At 40.4% G+C, this 11392-nt stretch overlaps 1 protein-coding gene across 3 annotated transcripts in view; it reads right to left on the bottom strand.

Annotated features, from left to right (window-relative positions):
* Window positions 1-4091: 4091 nt before the first annotated feature.
* The window catches only part of CEP135 (centrosomal protein 135), a 64715-nt gene continuing 57414 nt past the window's right edge, over window positions 4092-11392 (bottom strand). For 2 of the 3 annotated variants that reach the window (XM_077477450.1, XM_077477449.1), the window contains 4 exons: window positions 10316-10518; window positions 8661-8765; window positions 8403-8558; window positions 4092-6474 (listed from right to left, as the gene is read on the bottom strand). In XM_077477450.1, the coding sequence (XP_077333576.1) occupies window positions 6453-6474; window positions 8403-8558; window positions 8661-8765; window positions 10316-10518 (486 nt within the window). In that variant the 3' untranslated portion in view covers window positions 4092-6452. Of the gene's footprint in view, window positions 6475-7153; window positions 7292-8402; window positions 8559-8660; window positions 8766-10315; window positions 10519-11392 lie in introns of all 3 variants that reach the window. The other variant, XR_013272345.1, reaches the window with a different exon arrangement.

Consider the following 11392-nt stretch of genomic DNA (forward strand, 5'->3'; position numbering starts at 1 on the left):
GGACCGATGTGCCCACAGGGTTCCTAGGTCCTTCTCCTTCACTAGGCAAAATAAAACTGATGACTGCGTGGCAGGCTGGAGGGTTGTTGCCCAAGGGACCGCCCCCTGGGCGGAACTGAAAAGTTCTGAGTGTTACATAACAAGTAATGCCTAGTATTCTCCTAGTGGTGGGCATAACAACCCAATGAAGAGAGGAGCTGTGTCGGTCAGTGAATATAAGAGAAATCTCCTTTTTCAATCGGCGATTCCCTTCACCATCAGAACAATCATAGCGGTTCAGCCGCTTGATTGTTCTTACAGGTCTGTTCGCCCCCCTCCTCCTGCCACCCTCCAGTGCTTCTCCTGGCTCGCCCCTGTGACCGGCGAACCGGAGAAGGAACCGACCAGCACCGGATGATGACCATAGAGATTTCCACCGGGCCAGATGGTCTATAAAGTCTCTATGCTCGTCCGGAGATAGGCGTGCCGTTATGATGTCACGCCCGGGCTCTACATTCTAAAAAAATGCTGCCACCTCGGCTGGGAAGCCGAGATCTTTTTTTTATTTAACCACTTGAGGACCGCCGTATTGCCAATGTACGTCAGCACAATGGCACAGGCAGGCACAATCACGTACATCTACGTGATTGCCTTCCAGCGGGTGGGGGGTCCGATCGGACCCCCTCCCGCTGGTTACGGCGGTCCGATTCGGTCCAGGAGCGCTCCGTGATGAGGGGATGGCCGTTGGTTTTCGGCCACCCCCTCTGGATCGCTCCTGGCCAATGAGAAGCTTCCTCCCCTGTGTATTGTTTACACAGGAAGGAGAAAGTGATGTCATTCTCCTCGGGGCGGTCTTTTTGACCGGACTACGAGGAGAAGAGTAAAAGTAAGTGTGCACCAACACTACACTGACATGTAGGTACACACAGGCACACAAACCCCCCCCCCCCGATCCCCCCCCGCCCCCCCTCCCCCCCCAGTCACAGTGTCACTGATTGCATTGATCATTTCTTTACTGATCAATGCATTCAGTGTCAGTTGTGACAGTAAAAACTGTCAGGACAGTTAGTGTTAGGTCCAGGGTAGCCCCCTATCACCCCCCAATAAAGATTTAACCCCCTGATTGCCCCTAGAGTTAACCCTTTCACCCCCTTTTGCCAGTGTCACTAAGCGATCATTTTTCTGATCGCTGCATGTGTCGCTAGGTAGCTAGTTATTTTTTTAGGTTCACCGCCAGGTTTTTATATCGCTAGGTACCCCGATATACTACCCAATAATGGGTTTAACCCCCTGATTGCCGCTAGTTAACCCTTTCACCCCCTTTTGCCAGTGTCACTAAGCGATCGTTTTTCTGATCGCTGCATTAGTGTCGCTACAGTCGCTAGGTAGCTAGTTATTTTTTTAGGTTCACCGCCAGGTTTTTATAGCGCTAGGTACCCCGATATACTACCCAATAATGGTTTTAACCCCCTGATTGCTGCTAGTTAACCCTTTCACCCCCTTTCACCAGCGATCACAGTATAAGTGTCACTGGTGACGCTGGTTAGCCAGTTAGTTATTTAGGTTCCCCGTCAGGTTTTTATATAGCGCCAGGGACCCCCATATACTACCTAATAAAAATTTGAACCCCCTGATTGCTCCTAGTTAACCCTTTCACCACTGATCACCGTATAAGTGTTACGGGTGACTCTGGTTAGTTTGTTTTTTATAGCATCAGGGCACCCACCATTTATTACCCAATAAAGGTTTAACCCCCTGATCACCCGGCGGGTGATATCAATTAGGTTTTAGGGTCAGGGTCTGCGTCGCCCCAGGCAGCGCTAGGTTAGTGCCAGTACCGCTAACACCCACACGCAAAGCATACACCTCCCGTAGTGGTATAGAATCTGAACAGATCAATATCTGATCTGATCAGATCTATACTAGCGTCCCCAGCAGTTTAGGGTTCCAAAAAAACTCATTGTTAGCGGGATCAGCCCAAATACCTGCTGGCACCTGCGTTTTGCCCCTCTGCCCAGCCCACCCAAGTGCAGTATCGATCGATCACTGTCACTTACAAAACACTAAACACATAACTGCAGCGATCGCAGAGTCAGGCCTGATCCCTGCCATCGCTAACAGGTTTTTTGGTAGCATTTTATATTCAAATCCGGAAGGCAGTGCTTGGTTTTCGGGGTCCCGTACGTGGCTAGGCTCCCAAAAAGTCCCCCACATGTGGTATCCCCGTACTCGGGAGAAGCAGCAGAATTTATTTTGGGGTGTAATTTGACTTCTGCCCATAGCATGTGTGAGCAATATATCATTTAGTGACAACTTGGTGCAAAAAAAAAAAAAGTTTGTAATATTCCCGCAACTTGTGGCAAAATATAAAATATTCCATGGACTCAACATGCCTCTCAGTAAATAGCTTGGGGTGTCTACTTTCCAAAATGGGGTCATTTTGGGGGGTTTTGTGCTATTTTGGCATTTTATGGCCTTCGAAACTGTGATAGGTAGTGAGGAGTTAAATCAAAAATTTGCACCCTTAGAAATCTTGAAGGTGGCGATTGGTTTTCGGGGTGCCATGCGCGACTAGACTCCCAAAAAGTCCCACACATGTGGAATACCCATACTCGGGAGAAGTAGCGGAATATATTTTGGGGTGCAATTCCACATATAACCATGGCATGTGTGAGCAATATATCATTTAGTGACAACTTTTTGTAAAAAAAAATTTTTTTTTTTTTTTTTGTCATTATTCAATCCCTTAGGACAAAAAAAATAAATATTCAATGGGCTCAACATACCCATCAGCAATTTCCTTGGGGTGTCTACTTTCCAAAATGGGGTCATTTGGGGGGGATTTGTACTGCGCTGCCATTTTAGCACCTCAAGAAATGAGATCGGCAGTCATAAATGAAAAGCTGTGTAAATTCCAGAAAATGTACTCTAGTTTGTAGACGCTATAACTTTTGCGCAAACCAAAAAATATATGCTTATTGACATTTTTTTTACTAAAGACATGAGGCTGAATAAATTTTGCCCTCAATGTATGACTAAAATTTAGTTTATTCGATTTTTCTTATAACAAAAAGAAGAAAATATCTTTTTTTTTCAAAATTTTCGCTCTTTTTCCATTTGTATCGCAAAAAAAAAAAATCGCAGAGGCAATCAAATACCATCAAAAGAAAGCTCTATTTGTGGGAAGAAAAGGACGCAAATTTCGTTTGGGTGCAATATTGCATGACCGCGCAATTACCAGTTAAAGCAGCGCAGTGCGAAATTGCAAAAAGACCTCTGGTCCTTAAGGTATTTATTGGTCCGGAACTGAAGTGGTTAATATTATTTCAGGATCCCCAGCCTAGGGACTTATTGACCCCACATCTCACTGTAAAGAGGACCTGTCACGCAGTATTCCCATTACAAGGAATGTTTTCTTTCCCTGTAATATGAATAAAAGCGATCAAAAAAAGTTTAAAAAGAAAGCAAACTAGAAAAATAAAAGTAAAATTATTTAAAAAAAAAAAAACACAACAACATTTAAAGCACCCCTGTCCCTACTAGCAGAAGCGAACGCATACATCAGTCACACCCACATATGTAGATGGCGTTCAAACCACACATGTGAGGAGTCGCCACGAAAGTTAAAGCGAGAGCAATAATTCTAGCCCAAGACCTCCTCTGTAACTCAAAACATGTAACCTGTAAAAAAAATGTAAACCGTCACCTATGGGGATTTTTAAGTATCAAAGTTTGGTGACATTCCACAAGAAGATGTTTACTCAGCGTAACATCATCTGTCACATTATGCAATAAAATTGGGCTAACATGACTGTTTTTCTTTTTAATTCATGAAACCCCCCCCTCCAAAAAAAAAAAAAAAAAAAAAAGAAAACCATAGCAAATACCGTGCGAGAAAAGTTGCAACGACCACCATTTTATTCTCTAGGGTCTCTGCTAAAAAAACGTATATAATGTTTGGTGGTTCTGTGCAATTTTCTAGCAAATCAGTTATGATTTTTACATGTAGCAGAGAAATGTCAGAATTGGCCTGGTAGGCAAGTAGTTAATACCACTTTAACTTGGAAGCTGCCATCTTCATCCACAAATTATTTGCACCAAAGCACACAAAATAAGTTAAAATACTTACATTTATTTTGTTATAAATAGTAATGAAGTATAAAAATAAATATATATGGTAACAATTTAAACTGAATTATCTTACAATGCAGTACAAAATTCACATGCATCCAATATTGAATAAAAACACTTTGTACAACAGTATTCTACATTGAGGAAACACTGGGAAAAAAGGTTTTAACGTTTAATAACTGTTGTGAAGTTTTTGTTAGCAAAGTTCAGAATATATCATGTATACAGTATAACATTAGCTGGTAATGGGGAGCTCTAACCAAAATCCCAAATGTAAAGGCTAAAAGAGTAACTGCTATGTTGTTCTGTATCATCAATGAACTCGTACCAGGATTGTTTTAACACTAAAATACATTATTCCATTACATTCATATACTGATATCAGCTAACCTCAAATTCTAAAACAGATTTTAGTTGCAACAATAGCAGCCCAAGAATGAGATGTTACACTTTAGAGCTGACAATTATTTTAGCAATTTAATTCAAGTAAGCACGCTTCCAAACATATCCATTTGTGTATGCATGGCATCCCTGATAGCTTTACTTTCATTGCCTTCTTTAAGACAAGTATCAGAGCATTAAAACAATCAAGCTTATAAAGATCTACTCCGGGTATGGCCATGAAGCATCCACCACACAGAGTAGGAAATACTTTGCCCAATGCCATGACGGAACTATAAAGCGAGAGCGTTTTCTGTATCTACAGTTCCCACATTTCAAAACCACATCTGGCAAGAGTGTAACAAAAACTTCAAGAGCCTATGTTGTTATATTAGAACAAGGTTGTAAAGAAATACTATTTAAAGTCCAACTCCAGGAGAGGAAAACAACAAAAAAAAAAAAAAAAAAAAAAAAAAAAAAACACTGTAAAAGTAGAAGTCTACCCCAACACTTAAATCCCTGCATCTACAGACATTCACAATCTAACCCTAACCTATCTAGCGCTGTAAAACAAAAATCAGTATAAATCCCTTTTCTGAAGCCGATCCGACCCAATCCCACACTGAGCTGTCAGCCACGGCTTTGCTGTGTAGGCGGGTGCAGAGGACACAAACCCGACAGACATTGTCAGCTGTGTCCTCTGCAGAGCTTCCGCCGCTGGAGACCAGATCGGCTTCAGAAAAGGTATATATACCGATTTCTTCTTTACAGGGCTAGATAGGCAAGTATTAGATTGTGGATGTCTGTAGATGCAGGGATCTTAGTGTTGGGATGGTTTTATCCTTTAATAATGCATTGTGCATTAAATTCCTTACTCCTCAGGCTTGATTTCAAACACTTCTTTCTAAACCATTCTGCATGGCAATGAATCAGTCAGTCAGTCATATATATCCGGTTGCTATATGAATCCTTTCTAAGTAATAATAGTTTCCTTTATGAACAAAGCCAAAAGCCTGCCCCGGGGAACAAGCCTTTTTTTGTCCTTGCTTATCTTATTGCGCATTGGTCCTCCCACTGCCCCCCATGAGTTCTCCTGCCTCTGGAGCCTACAATAGAGAACCCAGCCTCTGGTAGTGAAACCTTCACCAATAGGATGTTTCCACATCAAGCAGGCAGTGATGTAGATGCCCGAAGAAGAACTTCAGGAAGGAAACAGAAGAAAAAAAAGGCTCATCGGGTGACTATGGCTTTGGTTAAGAAAAATGGGCATTTGGCTAGGTTTTTTTTATTTTTTATTTTTATTTTTTATATATATATACCAGTAGAGGGGGATGGGACATTTACTAAAATCCTGGAGCTGAGCTTTAATTGATGCTTTCACTGTTGCTCCTTGTAATATGAAATTTCAGGAGAACTAGCCATTTGGCCTCATGTTAAAAGCATTATGTTACCCAGTGCAAGAAAGACACACCTTCTTCTATCTCACATAAGGTTAAAGAAAGATAGACGTTACAGAGACATACATGTATAGTGCAGATATAAAAAAAATCCAAAACTTCTGTTACTGTAAACACTCAAATAACATTCTGTTGTATGACTTTGGTTTATTACAGAGACTTTAAACGTGATGGTCACTGATGATTCTGTGGACAGAATAGAGTTTCTGTATTCCAGACTATTTGTAGCACCTCATAGAAATCCCATGAAACGTTTTATTTACCGATATGCCAGTAAGCTCTTTATAATATTCTGCTACAGGACAGAAATTATGCTTAAGTGCATGGAGATGAGGTATTTATAAGATATTTCTGGAGAGCACTGAAACATGGCAATGCAATCTAATTACAGAAAGAAGAAATGATAGATTGCTTTCAGGCAATACCGACTACACAATGTATTTTGTAAAATGGATGTAAACAGTGATGTTGCTGGTCCTTCTGTGGTTTTATTTTTCACATCTGTCATTCCTTAAAGCTCACACTTCTAAAAGAAAAGAAAAAGGGTTATTTCTTTCAGCTTTTGTAAACTTTGGAATTCATCTTTACAATTCCAGTGGCCCAATTAATTTTTTTTTATTTTTTGTGTAATGGTTTATACATGACATGTACATTTAGTATTTCTCTACAGGTATAGTCAGTTTTAAAGGATAAGTCCACCTTTTATAAAAAAAAAACATTATGAATGCACTTTTTTTGCAGATAAAAAAAAAAAAAAATGCATTTACAATTTTTTTTCCTTAGGAGCCTGGAAAACATCGCACCAGCAATCAGCAGGTCGCTGGTGCCATGAAGGTCTCCTGCAGACTGTCGGGGTAAGCTGTCTGCCCGTACACCTTACGGGCAGGCAGTTTCACAATGACCGGAAGAATCAATGAACTACCAGGGCCCTCAACAGTGCCGTGGTAGTTAAATTGAGAACTACAAATGTATTTGTAGTTGATTTATTCAGATTTTTCAAAAAGTGACAGCTGGTATGGGGAACTTCTACCCTTACTGCTATCACACAAAGAGCTCAGATTGCTGAGCCGCTGCAGGAATGGGAACATGTTACAGGTGAACTTACCCTTTAGAGGTTGCCCTCAAAGTTACAATTTTATTGTACAATCTCTTAAACTACGGACTACATAAATTGAGGGTGGGCTTGAAAAAAAAACTAATTTTACCAATGTATATCCACTTAGGTAGGTCCTTGCAAAACAGGGGATTGTAAAACTGTTGGTGGCTGTGATGCGTAGCTTTAGACTAATTAGGTAACAAAATTCTATTCTCCATAGATCCAGGGGAATTGTCATGGAAAAGGTCTAGAAAGAAGCAATACAGCAATTTAGCTCACCTTGTTAGAATAAGAAATCATTGCCTTTGTGAAATCTGATATATATAACATTAATTAGGTAAAAGTGTTAGTTAAAAGGGACTATCCTATTAATAGGCAAAAAGTTGAATATGTTCATAGGTCAACATCTTGTCAAATTCTTTAGGTCAGGGGTGAGACAATGCCACAGACACTTTAAACCATTAAGGTGTTTTAAAAAAATCTGCCAAATCGTCAGGGACTGAAAAAGGTTTTCCTACTCTGCCAAGAATTATAGTACAACGAAAAACCTTTCCCCAGCTTGCATTTGGCTAAATTTCTAAAGCGCTAATGGATGCGATGGCACTGCAACCATGAGCTGGAGGGCCCAGAACTTCTCTGGATCAGAGCCTTTCAACACCTACAGCAAGGTCAGAGTGGGGATAAGGCATCCAGCAAACTATTGGTTTAATTTAGTTCACTGAAAGTACAATTACATTTATTTTACAGAAAGCTTGTAGACTACCATGATCAGAAACTTCACTCTAGATTTCTCAGAGAAGTATGGCCATACTTCTGTGGTTTACAGGAGTGCCCTTAGTTCTGAACTTCTGTGACCCAGATTCAGATAAAGTCCCCTGTCAGCTGACATCACAGGGCCGATCCAGGCTCTGCAGGATCCTGACAATGTTGGGATTCGCGCAGGTGCCTGACAGGCAGCTGGCTCAGCCTCTCAGCACACCGCTGAGAGCCTGAGCCAGCCGCTTCTATCCCTCCACAAACCAGTGCTCCAGTGAGCGCTGGAGGGGCAGATCAGAGAGATGGTGACAGTTCTTGGTGTAGAGGCAAGGGAGACAAATGCTGCATTTACATAAGTATGAATGTTTATTTTTTGTTTTTAAATCTCACACTTCTTTTAAGGGCTCTGGGTAAGCTAAATTTTTGTTACTCTTTCTTGCCTTCCTTTATTACTGATTAGTTAATTGAAAAGGGATTCTCAATTTATCAACCACGATGGATAAAAAGTGCCTCTATATTTTTCAAGGCCTACTTTTCAGGAAGGACTGCACCTTTAGTAAAAAAAAAAAAATACAGTAACATGACTGCAAGATCAGACTTACTTTTCAGCCATTTTATCAGAGGCTCGTTCTACAGATCTTAAGATGGAGCGTTCTGGAGATAGAGAAAGTGATTTCATTGTGGATGTTAGTGGTGAAGATGTACGCACTGATGATGTGGAAAGTCCATGTCTGCGCAATTCCTGAACTGCTCGCTCCCTGTAGTAGAAAGAAAACAGTTTTACCCATTTGTTTTGTTTTTTAGCAACACACAGGACTTGTGTGCCAGGATGTATTGTCTAACCATTATTATAGGCTTACCTTTCAAACTTTTCTGTGGTGAGCTGTCGTCTTGCAACATCATAGTCAGACTGCAGCTGTGTAAGTTTATTTCGGAGCATAGCCACTTCTCGAGACTGGGAGGTGCTATTAACCAGAAAAAGACAGTTTAAAAAAAAAAAAAAAAAAAGTAGAGCTTAAATCATAAAAAACACAAAATCCAGAAAGTTTAGGTGCTGCCAACAAAGATAGCCTTTTACATTCAGCTTTTCTCACCATCACAAGAGGTATAGTAAAACCTTGGATTGAGAGCATAATTTGTTCCGGAAACATCCAAAGCACTCATGAACTGAGCCTTAATGTAACCAGATTGCTACACTTTGAGGTTCCGGTCTTCCCTTTTATACTCAGTTGTAAAATTACACTACTTGTACACCAAGACAAATCGTTTGCATATCAAGTCGAAATTAAAAAAAAAAAATGAATACATTTGCTGGTACTCTCAATCCAAGGTTTTACTGTACTTGAATTCTAATCAATAATTTGCAAATATTACAGTGAAACTCCAGCTTATACTAATTTGTAAAACAATACAAAAATCTCAAATGATCACTTCATCATGATGATGAATGATTCATCAGATGTATGCATTAACAGAGCTATTCAAATACATATACAATTAGAATTCTTCAGCCTAGAATCCAACCTTTTCTATGCTTGGAGTACGAGTCACACCTATTAACACTAATGTACTAGTGTGTGTGAAAATGTAAGCAAGCCGTTTATCGCTCCGAAACTATGTAAACTCTGAGGAATAAACACAGAATTAACCTACCGACATGCAGGAGTTTAGTGATTGACCGCATAAAACCCTGAATCTGTAAAACCATCTTTTAATTGAGAGCTTTAAAAGAAGAAAACATCTATGTGAAAAAAAGGTCTCCATTGATTGGCTGTGAGTTAGCTGGGCAAATTTAGGCTACATAGAATCCAATAAAATCTGAGAATTAAAACAACCCAAGAAGAAGACCTGTATACATTGTGTTGGTATACATATACTGTACTGTGTGGAATTAAGATGGTTCCTAAGGATTTAAATTCTAAAGTATACTTTATTTTCAGTAAACATATTCCGAGTTTTTATTACAGTGTTTACCAAATATTAGAAAACAAACAACTGTCCTTCATGTGTCCTGTTCACACTGCAATGTTTGTACATGGTGTAGAAAACTGTAGACATGTCGCATTTTCCGCAGCACATCAGGTAGCAAACCATGTGATGTACTGCAACACCACACCGCCCCGCCCGCATTACAGACACCAACACACATGCTAAATTAGTGCATCAGCATGTGGTTAGTGTGAAGGGGACATTGCTGGCTTTTACGCAATTACGCTATTAATTGTTGATTTCACAAAACCAGACACTTAAGGAATTAATCGTTTACAGTGAGTTGGCTGACTCAGACTTGCATTACAAAGAGTAAGCATACCAGTTCTAGAACACTGCAAACCGGAAAAAGAGGCTCAACAAATAAGCAAATCACTTTTGCATGTACACATAACTACAATTTATAGAAAAACACGGTTTGTTTAAATCAATAACAAATATTGCTACTATTTATCAGAAAGCAAACTATTTTACAATTTTAAACTTAACATTTTAGCAAAGGCTCTTGAAAATGAAATATACTTACAGTTTACTCTCAGAAAGGGTAAGTTTGTCTTTCAGCAATTGAATCTCAGAGTCCTTCTCATGGGTGGTAAGATGACTCTGAAACTCCCTCTCTCTATTAGTGGCCAACAAGGTTTCCAAGTTCTTAATAGTGAGCCTCTCACTAGCCAATTGCTTCTTAAGAAGTTCTGTTTCCGATTTCATATCCTCCAATTCATCCATGAGCTGGAGAGGCACAAACAACCACATATAAAATACAAATAGAAGACTATGGCTTTGCACAGCAAGGAAAGCGCTCACACTAAGCACTGTAAAAGAGTTTTGTCTCTATTGAGATTGTATCCATTTGGTAGTTAAATAACCTGTATAAAAGTGTACTTTAGTATAGGTCCTGGCAAATCCCAGGCACCAGGTTGCCAGGGTGACCTTTTGTCAGCCCGCTTACTGTTGCAGGAATGCACAATTTATATTGTCCAAAGTCTGGGAACATGCAGTTCCGGTGGCGGGCAGGTATTTTTCTACATTTAGCCCTGCCGTGGGCAAGCAGAAGGGCTCACTTGTCAGGTGGAAGCATTTGGACGGCTCCGCTGACGCCTGACTGCTTTCACACACGCAGGTAAAGTGTCCCCCCAACTATATATCCTGGGCTCTGCTTGCCTATCAGCGGGCCTGAGATCGCCATAGCGGGTGCCCCAGGCTAGAAAGAGGGAGGTCCGCTCTCCTCCCCAACCTGCTCCTCAACCCAGAAGCGATGAGTAGGACGTTGCTTATAGATCCCTGTTGACAGTTTCCGCAGTCAGCATGGCTGGGAAAGAATGTAATGCAGTGTGATCGGCACTGCATTATATTCAGTGGAACATAGGGAAAACATGCAGGGTCTTTTAGACCCTGCATGTCTCATTAAAGAGAACCTGTCACCAAAAAAAAAAAAAAAAAAAAAAAACACACCACATTTTTTTTAATTGTAAAAAAATGTAAACTACGCCCAAGCACATAAAATCCCCCTCCCCCAAAAAAATATTTTGGAGGTGCCCCCCCCCCAAATATACACACGTACAAATGTATACACACACATGTTGGGGTACCTATGCATGGAAAT

This window comes from Lithobates pipiens, unplaced genomic scaffold (genome assembly GCF_037356315.1).
Source record: "Lithobates pipiens isolate NorthernLeopardFrog02 unplaced genomic scaffold, aLitPip1_a1.2 Scaffold_13, whole genome shotgun sequence".
NCBI lineage: Eukaryota > Metazoa > Chordata > Amphibia > Anura > Ranidae > Lithobates > Lithobates pipiens.